At 37.7% G+C, this 10,073-nt stretch overlaps 1 protein-coding gene across 1 annotated transcript; it reads left to right on the top strand.

Moving 5' to 3' along the window:
* The first annotated feature begins 799 nt into the window (after nt 1-799).
* On the top strand, nt 800-6,211 carry LOC147847361 (uncharacterized). Its single transcript, XM_087339285.1, has 3 exons — nt 800-820; nt 4,294-4,368; nt 4,455-6,211. Exons 2-3 carry the CDS (start codon nt 4,344-4,346, stop codon nt 5,663-5,665), a joined length of 1,236 nt encoding a protein of 411 aa, XP_087195411.1. The 5' UTR covers nt 800-820; nt 4,294-4,343; the 3' UTR covers nt 5,666-6,211.
* Nucleotides 6,212-10,073: the final 3,862 nt, after the last annotated feature.

Here is a 10,073-nt window from a genome sequence, read left to right as displayed (position 1 = left end):
TATGCATTACTTACTTGGCAGTTGTCAGGATTTAAAAGAATAAAGGGTTTGGCAGGAGAAATCCAGTGAAATTGCCCATTTCTCTTGAGGATAATGACAAGAAGAAGCCACAGGCTCTATTTGTGCTCAATAGGGCAATGGAAAAAGCCAGGATGGGGCGTAGTTCTTGGAAATTTCCCAAAAGGTTTTCTTCTAAAGATAACGAAGAACCTTATGTGTTAAGCACAAATAATAGAATCTTTTGTTTCTATGCGTGGCATATGGAATTGTAAAAGTTTATTCTGATATAGGAGAGCAATAGCCATGATTTGGTTGTTCAAACGATGCAGACTATTTTGAAAGAAAAATTCATGTAATCTACATGTTTAAGTTTGGAACCGCAAAGGATTTATGCCTTTGGAAACTGGAATATGCAGCCATGGGTCATAGTTGATAGCCAAAGCAAGCCCTCGAAAGGGTCATGCAAGGAACTCATATAGAGATTTGATTGTGGATCAATTGACAATCGATATAGTTTTCCCCAATGCATCATCAGTTATTGCTGCATTTGTTTGCAGTCTATCAGCTGAATGAGAGATTTGCATCACCTTTGCTCAAGAAGAGGGTTTGCTTATCCTTTCCTTTGTCATAGACCACTCGTTCTCTACTTAGAAGATGCCTGATGAAAGCTTTGTTGCTGCAACTGATATGTACTGATTTTTTATGTTTAGAAGATGATATGATTACATTCTATTATGCACAATTGCCTTCTTCAGAGGAGCATGCTTTCAGCTAAAGACATGTTTATTCCCAGATCAAGGAAACTAATCAGCAAAATCTCGTATGTGCTTAATTGATCTGATAGATGTTCCAGTTTTGGGAGGCATTGATGTCTGACGTGTCTATTGTTTCAGATCCATGTATGAAATGCTGGAAGTGACAAACTTGATCATAATTTCCATCCACACTTATTCAAGCGCAGTTATCACATGGATAATAAGTCACTATTGTTCAAGGGTCTCAATTCATTATTGGTTGTAAGCGATTGTGACCTCAATGCCTGGATGTAGTGGCATACCTCATGGGTGGTCTTTATCTGGTTGCATACTCCTTGACAGGGGTTCTGACCCCAATGCGCCAAAATTTTCCTTGCAAAATCCTGCATTGCTTCTGGCTCTGAACTGACTGGTCTCCACCCATGGTATCCAGAGTATATTATGAAGGGTTTTGAACCTTGTCAGTATCCACAGTTCCCTGTTACCTTGGCTTTCCTCGATTTCTGTTGTATAATTGCAACATGTGGTGATAGGATTAACATTCTGATAAGAATATCTGATCTTGTCATCTCGTTCTGCTTATTTCCAGATATCCTTGGATTCAGGTCTATGGGGGCCTCGCCTGCCACTTCCATCACATTCTTTTACAGTTCAATGTGGGGCGGAAGTGGTTATCTAGATGCCAGCTTTGTTATCCGCAAGCTCCTCCTTGCAGTCCTACTTCTCCTCTGTTACCACCTAGTGATTTGAAATCTACCTCCCACTTTTTAGGATCAATTAATGTAAGATTCAGCATGGGCCATTTTGATATCTGAACAAGAAAGGTCATTTTGGCAATCAGAGAATGTAGGACATTTAGAAAAGATAATTACTTTATGAGGGATAGACCGTCAAGGTAGTCCGCCGTTTTCCCTTGTATAAAAAATCCTGCCCGAGCCTCGAAAGGCAAAGAAGAGTTGGTGTAATTTTAACGGAGCACTATTGCCACCATATTGCACCATTGCTGTTGCTTTCTTTGAGTGTAATAAGTTATACTGGTTTGATTATTTAGATTTCTTGCTTTGCCTACTAACCAGTATGCTTCTGATGGCATGTTACAATCCCTGCCTAGGAGGATCAACATCTTTGTATCTGGTTTTCATAATTGATAATAGATATGGATCCATGCATTGTGTCATGGAAAAAAATGAATTATACCTCACAGGCCCGCCCAAACTTTTGACACATTAAGATAAGTAACATCACAGAATTCTATAATGGCTGATTGGGAAAGAGTTGCACTAGCTGACCTGTCATGGATTCAAAAGGCAGATAGAATGAATAGCAATTCAGTTGCAGTCTTTCATCAGTGTCTGGTGGGATTCTACATGACATCCTTCCAAGACAGTAAGGATACTCAACATACTGAATTTGATTTTGCCACTAATTCTATTCAGAGCTTCTCTGGGAGGAACTGACCTCAGATGAGACAAAGCATGCACTAGATGAACTCTGTTCATATGTTTGGCCAATAGTGTATCCAGATGCTGCCCATTCTCATTTGCTTCCTTTCATTGAAATGATGCTGCTTATGCGTGGAGGATCAATCCCTGGGGCTTGTCCTAGGGATGGACTTCTGGACTTACTCGACAAATTTTCTTGGAGTTTTGGGCCGTTATCTGCATTCCAGATCTTCCAAATGCTATTCATGGTGGTTTTCTGCTTCTCTATACTGGAATTTTTTTCTGTTATTATAAGGCTTTTGAGCATGCTAGAGAAAAACCTTATGACAGTGAGAACTCGGAATTCATGGAAGCCTTGTTGCTGCATATGGCTTTTCCACAATGTTAAGTCACTACCGTGAAGGATTCTATCAAGATCCGGCAGGTATATAATGTCATTATGGCTATTATCTGGACAGTCTTACTTTGCTTGGGTTTCAGGGCAGTGTATATGTTTCACCCTTTACATAGAAGCAGTCACTTGTCCAAAGCCTTTGTTTGGATCTGATGGTTGAGTGGATACTCTGCCTTGCATGACTTAATAGTGTTTCCTCTCAACTTATAGGGTAGCTTGGGGTTTTAGATCCTAAGATGCAACAGTAGGTACATCCTGTCCAACCTCTTCATCCAGGGGCTATTGTTGACTAAGGAGTTTTTAAAACTTTCCACTTGCCTTACTCTCTTGCGATGGAAGAATTTAGTTCAAAATTTAGATTCCTCTTCAGAGGCATTTCATCTTTCCTATTGCATCCTTCTCACACTTCATTTTACAGAGATGTTTTTTTTTTTACTTCGTTCAGATCCTTTATTTATTGCCATTTAGAGAAGAGATTCAGTGGCGATCTCTTATTGGAGTACATCTATCAGACATTGAGTCAGTGTTGATTGGGAGACATGGGGCAGAAGAATGCCCACTATGTTCAATTATGATCCCACTTGTGTATATAGATGTGAATGATCACGTACCAAAAATCACAGGTTCAATGTTTATAGCTCTTCTCTCAGGCTCACAGTTCAGTTTATGAGTTTCGTGATGTGGGATTTACATTTGGTAGCTTTCTTGGGGAGCATTCTGCAAAGGCCAGGTATTTGTTTTATCTTATGATAAGAATTGATGGAACTCCATCACTGAGCTCATAAGATTAGGATATTCCACAGGCACATTGCAATGTGGCATTGTGATGATTCAAGAGACTATAAAATAAGTCTTTTGTAGAGTTTCCACCATCACCGTGTGGTGTGTCAAGAAGTGTATATGCTCTAGTTGGTAATGAGTGCCATGGCATAACTTGGTTCTAGTATGCAGAGTAAGTGGGATACTTACGCCGCTCCAGAGGCAGCTGTTACGGGCATGACCATATAATATCCTGTGGTGAGAATTTATTGTAGTATTCTATACACGTGGATAAGTGTGAGGGTTAAAAGAGAGTGAAAGAAGGGGAGGATTACTTTTAATCCTCAGGATTGAGACAACCCAAGTGTGAACTTGCCTGGGAGCCTTGGGTCACACTTGGCCTAATGGGTTGTCTCAATCCCGAGGATTAAAAGTAATCTTCCCCTTCTTTACACTCTCTTTTAACCCCCACACTTATCCACGTGTATAGAACACTACGGTAAATTCTCACCATGGGATATTATATGGTCATGCCTGTAACAGCAGCAGAGGAAAGAAGGCAAGATTTCCTCACAACTTGGGGTTGGTCTGGGCTTCTCTTGGATTCAATCACAGCAACATGACATGGAGAATCTTCTCTTGTGCACACATCTTCTCAGCATTCTCATAGAGCGACCTTCATTGCTGCAGTTGTATATAGCATGTTTGTACTGTCCTCAAAATTACGAAGCAACAGCAAATTTTTACCTGTTTTCCATAGAGAGAGAGAGAGAGAGAGAGTGACCAGAGGGATGTAGGTCAGTTTTATACTGTCTGGCAGAGACCAGAAGTTCATGCATTCAACACCTACATTCTGCAAAGCAATTCTTCAATGTGTGTGTGTGTGTGTGAGTGAGTGAGAGAGAGATAAAGAGAGAGAAAGATTTTAGAGGTGTTTATGCAGCTGCAGATTGAAGAGTTGTGAGGAACTACGTGCTTCTAAAGGTTTGACAAATGTCGGGTGATGTGATGGCTTCAGGTTTTTACTGCATACCCTAATCTTCTTGAGTTCATCAGATAATTCAGGATAGTCAAAATCTTTTCTCATTTTTCTTCCTCTGTTAGATGCCGCTTCTAGTGTAGTTCTAGCATCTATAAAAGTAGAGGAAAGCATCGCCGAACCAAATAATGGAACCCCGCTCCCTCCATCATCAATAGATGCACACAGTTCTCAAACTGAACAAGTTCAAATTCAAGCGCAAGCGCAAGCTCAAGCTCAAGCTGAACCAATTCCTCCAACTGTGGTTGCATCCAATTCGGTTTCACCATCCGAAGCAACTATGGGATCTGTTGGGAATATTTTATCTTCAGTTTCAGCTCCGACCAGTAGCACATTGATAGTGGAAGGAAGTAATACCATTCAACCAACCTCGGCCTCCACTTCTGTTCTACCTAACTCTACTCCTCTTTTAGAGAGTGCCCATTTGGTACCCGAACGAGGAGAGGATATCTCACTTAATGAAGAAACACTGGTAGACAAATCAAAGGCCAAGAAACGGTCAAAACGAGCATCACTCGACCCTGAAGGTCGGGATGTAAATAAAACGAAGGAAAAGATCCGATGGAAAGATGTGTGGGTAGCTCAGCTTATTCATATACGAGGAAGAATGCACCCAACATTCACTAATCCTCAAAGGCAAAGGGTAGACCTGTGGCAAATCGTTGAGCGTGAGATGACCAACAGTTGCTTTGGATTTGATAAGGATTCGGAAGCTTGCCGGAAAAAGTGGCTCAGAGTCTATAAAGAATACAAAGATGATTTGCACCTCTCTAATAAAGACGAATCACAAAAGTGTCGATTCTATGATTTGATTGACTTTTACATGGGGGCTCGTGCCATGAGTAACAATATCAATAATAGTAATAATAATAATAATCACTTGTTCCATGCGGAGGTTGTGCCTATATCCAAGCATCCTCCATTTCCTCTCATGAATGAGGTAAATGTAAAGGGTGAAGATAGTGGAGCTATTATATTACATCCAAATCCAGATGGTATTAGAGCTTCAGAGGGGATAACAAAGAAGCAACAAAAAAGACCTCGGGTTACTGAGAAACCTCTTATAATAGAGAAGCCACAACCAATGCCAGAGCCAACAGAAGCTTCCCCTCCACCCACAAAAAAAGCCCATACAAAAACGGTCCACACCATGCTCTCGGAACTTGTATGTATTGGTAAGGAAATGCTCCAGGCGACGAGAGAATATGAGAATGAGAAGATTTCAGTCCTCCATTCGATGAAAGATATGCTCGGCCGCATAGCCAAGAAGATGTGATTTTTTCTTTACTTCTCTTTAGTTGTTTCCTTTTTATATAGGTAAAGAAAATGTTAAAATGTCATGCTAGCACTACTTTCTGTTAATTTTAGTTTACTAATAGAACTTACCACGTTGACATCACGAGAATGGCAACAGGCAATTGACTCAAAAACTCTTGATTTTTGGAAGTATCTCTACTTATGTCTATAGTAGCCATTTCTTTGTAGTTGGGGGTCAGGGGGAGGGGGGAAGAGGAATGGGGGAATATGGAAATTTGAACTTAAAAAGGCTTTCTTGCCGATAAGGTGTTGGAATTGAAGAATCAGCGGAAAACACGAGAAAGCTGAAATCACTGGAAAGCTTCGAGGATCTTCGGAAATTATGATATTTTTTTCCCAAAATGATTTTATCTTCATGCAATATATACATGCTTTTTAATGGCATTATCAAGCCATCTTGAGAGGTTTGAATGGTCAAGAATCTCTCTTATCCAGAAGAATGTAAACATGCAACCGATGAAATCTTCAAATAGTATCCAGCATAATGTCACACATTAATGTTTTACTTTTGGTTTGCAAACATTCTCTTAATTTTGGGTTTCACGTCTAAATTTGAGTAGTCATTACTTTTTATCATGTGATTTTTGCATACTATGATTTTTCTTTTCCAAAATTTATGAATCTTTCTTGCTTAATTTGCAATATGGTCGTTACCATGAGAATCCATCTATCTTTAATCTATAGAATCAGAAAGGGTATAACTTTGTCATTATTGGGCAGAAGATCATGGCATGTGATTTGAAGGATCTAAATCTTTGTTTGAGTCCTTGTACGTACTGTTGAAACTAAGACATCAGAAAAGTGGTGTTGAGTAGGGCACCATGTTGACTCCTGTCTCCAACCTTGGGTCCCCTCAGGAAATACAACAATTCATGCAGCTACTACCTGCTTCACTATATGAGTCTACCAAGATACGTAAACCCTGTGATGTGCATCTACATTTACTTTGGTAGAAAACGTGACAGTTCCATTTATGAATCGAGCCATGGGTTAAGTCAAGAAAAGTACAATCATGTGTATGTATCCAATCATATTTTGATGAAAAGGCAGCCAATGTGGCATGGCGTGTCCTACCAATAATTTATATTTATCAAGTATAAGTTGATTGAACCAAAGAAGTAATCACAACATGAATTGGTCATTCCAAATGATTTGCAAATTGAACATTTGAATAAAGTAAGTCACATTCTGCAAAAAAATAAACTCCCAAATTGGTTCGCTTACGGTAGATCCTCAATTGAATCGCTATAATATGGTTTGAGGTAGCTCTCAAGTTGGCCTCAAAAAATTTGAGTGGAAAAAATAAAGTAAAAAATAAAATCAGTTGTTATCTTTAATTTAGAAGTGCTTTGGTCATCATGTCCTTTTTGAGTTAGCATTGTATCCAATAAAGATAAGATGGTGAAATGGAGTTTTGTCAATTGATTGTTGTGACTTATAAAAGCATTCATTCGATCATAGGATTTTGGATAAATTCTCAATATATTCCTTGGATCATCAAATCCTCAAATGGATTTATCGTACCATCAAAATAATTGTTGGACAAAAAACTTGTCTAAGGATTCACCAGCTGAGTATTTGAGCAACACAAATACAATGTGTAAATATGACATCATTGTTTTCAAAAGTATATTAATCTATTTATCAAGAAACACAAGGCCTAACATCGTCGACTACTTGCAAAAGGGGTGTGTATATATACCAAAGTGAACCTAAACAATAGGCACAATATCACTAAGTACCAAAATGCACCATTTGAAGCCAATGTATAGCTGAGGTTACAAAAACTATTCTTTCAATTTTTTTTAAAGAATATATTGTTTTCTGCTCTACTTTGAGTGTTTATAATTTAAACTCAAGGCAATGCAAAATGCTATTTTAGAGTCATGCAAGTAGACCATGGCCTTTAGAACTATGGAACCTAGGTTTAATATACCTCGTGGGTATGACCATATTTGGATTGCCTAGTCTTTTGGCCCAATTCTAGAATTAACGAAAATTTTGGTCATTCATTACAAAACAATTGATCTTCATTATGCACGCCAATGATATCTATTATAAGTTTATATTAAATATAGAGCTCTTTGAGTGATGAAGGAATCTAGCACATGGCACATTACTTGTTTCATAAAGTGGTGACCTCAAGCGTATGATTTAGGATGACAATCTCATCTTCCATTTCATGCAAAATTGTTTCGTTGGTGGCCAATGGTGAACATGTGGTCTTTGGTAGTGGATGTTTTTTATATATATATAATGATTGAAGAGTTGCTAGACATAGATTCCTTTTATGCCCATTCGTAAATCATGGGCTTGTTAATTTTGTTAACTAGGAAAATCATTACCTACCGAACACAATGTTTTCCCTAAATAGATTTTGTTTAAAACTAATAAGCATACCATTTTCATTGATTGTGTTAGCCTTTGAAAGGGTTTTCGCTCATAGAGATAGAGCTTCATTGTACTCATCATATATGGTTATGTTTGAGTACCTTAGGTACGGGGTTTGTGGAGTATGAGAAATGGGTTCTTGTTCGATGTTCTCCATGGACTATCACAATAGGCCCTAAGCTAAAAGGAACTTTGATTAGGAAGTTTTCGCAACTAAGCTCTCTCTTGGGCACCTTATCCTCATTTATGTCATAACATCTTCATTATCAAATGAGAGAGAGAGAGAGAGAGAGAGAGAGAGAGAGAGAGAGAGAGACAGAGAGAAATGTGTTTCTTTTGCTAAATGGATGTGGAGAATAGTAAGCATCAATTTGTTTTTGGTTAATAGCACGATTGGTTTGGAATGCAATATGTGGAGAGTAGAGTGGGGCCCAACTTCAAAGTTATTGTTGAGTACTTAAAGTATTGGGGGCTATGGTTCTATTGGAGTATAAGAAATGCCTTCAATTTTGTTTTGCAAGTTGGGTTGAAGAAATACGTTACGAGGTTAAAAGGATTTCTTTTGTGGCAAATTTCATTGTTGTAAAATCAGGGAATCTATCACATGAAGGGCAACAAGGGCATAAGATCTCCACCATAGCTTGATGTGGCGAAGGTGATAAAAATACATTACAATAATGTGCAATAACATTTCTACTCTCAAACTAGATCTATCTTATAAATTAAGTCCCAATATTTGAGAAACTAAACACATCAAGTGGAACATGGTTATAGTTACATGATCAAGTTACAAGATACACATTTTCCTACTCCTTGATAGATGCATGTTTTCGGAAAATACATTATTATCTTCAAAAATATAAATATATTATTAAGGAAAAAGAAAAATCCCTTTAAAAAGAAAAAGCGAGAGATAAAACAAATATATCATAAGTGAATAGCATTTTATGGAATTCCAACAAAGATTCCTATTCTTGAATCTTCACAAACAAAAGAAATTGGAAATTCTTTTTGTTTCACTAAGAAAAAAGAATGTCATATGGTGGTGGCATTTCCATTTGGCATGGTCTAAAGACATTATATTCACTCAAATTTCACGGGCTTTGGTGTGCGGTCTGTTAATGTTTGAACTTGGCATGGTATGTAAAGAAAAAAGGCTTTGATGAACCCAATCCATCACAACCTCAACGATGAACTTGTCACACAAACACTTTCAAGGATGAACATTGTTACACCATGTATAATGCAATGCCTTTGGTGCAGTAGAAAGATGTTCCTCTTGCTTTTTATCATGTCAGTTTTCATTATTGGCATGACTATATCTTTCATCCAAGGACCAACACCTCATTCAATTCCACAATTTTGTTGTACAGAACCAACCTAGAAGATGACACGTTATATTTTCGCCATTTTCCAAAGTGTAGTCCTCAAAGAACAAACATAATCTAGCCACATACATATTGGTACATGTTGAGAGCAATGTGTGATAAAGGCTTGTTGCCTTTTGATTAAAAAAAATAGATTTATTGAAACATTTCCCCACATTGTTTCAATATTTTAATATATTTGAATTTAGTCGTGTTACTTCCTTTGATGCAATGCAAAACTTGGAATTTCATGGAAATGTTGGATAATAAGAGCATTACTCAATCAAAATTCTCATATTTTTGACGATATATAGAGATTAAAATATTATAGCTTGCACCACCATAGTTATTCTATAGCAAGGTTCTCTCATTCACTTATTCCTAACCTTGAAACTTAATGACAATTATTCTATAGCAAGGTTCTAAGGGTGGCAAGAGAAGTAGCAGGAAAAACTCTAGAAACACCTTTGGATTCCAGCAAATGTCATAATTTATCAATATTTTGCAAAATGCCCTTGTCAAACAATTTTATGCACTATTTAAATAATGTCAATTTCCTTTTTCTCAATTACATATGTCATTTGAGCTAATAGGGCAATACCAAGCAAC

Source organism: Azolla caroliniana, unplaced genomic scaffold (assembly GCF_043228905.1).
Source record: "Azolla caroliniana isolate FFs.n. ecotype wild unplaced genomic scaffold, voAzoCaro1.0.p SCAF_1127, whole genome shotgun sequence".
Lineage (NCBI taxonomy): Eukaryota > Viridiplantae > Streptophyta > Polypodiopsida > Salviniales > Salviniaceae > Azolla > Azolla caroliniana.
The sequence above is the reverse complement of the archived record's forward strand: the minus strand, read 5'-3'. Positions and strand labels throughout refer to the sequence as shown.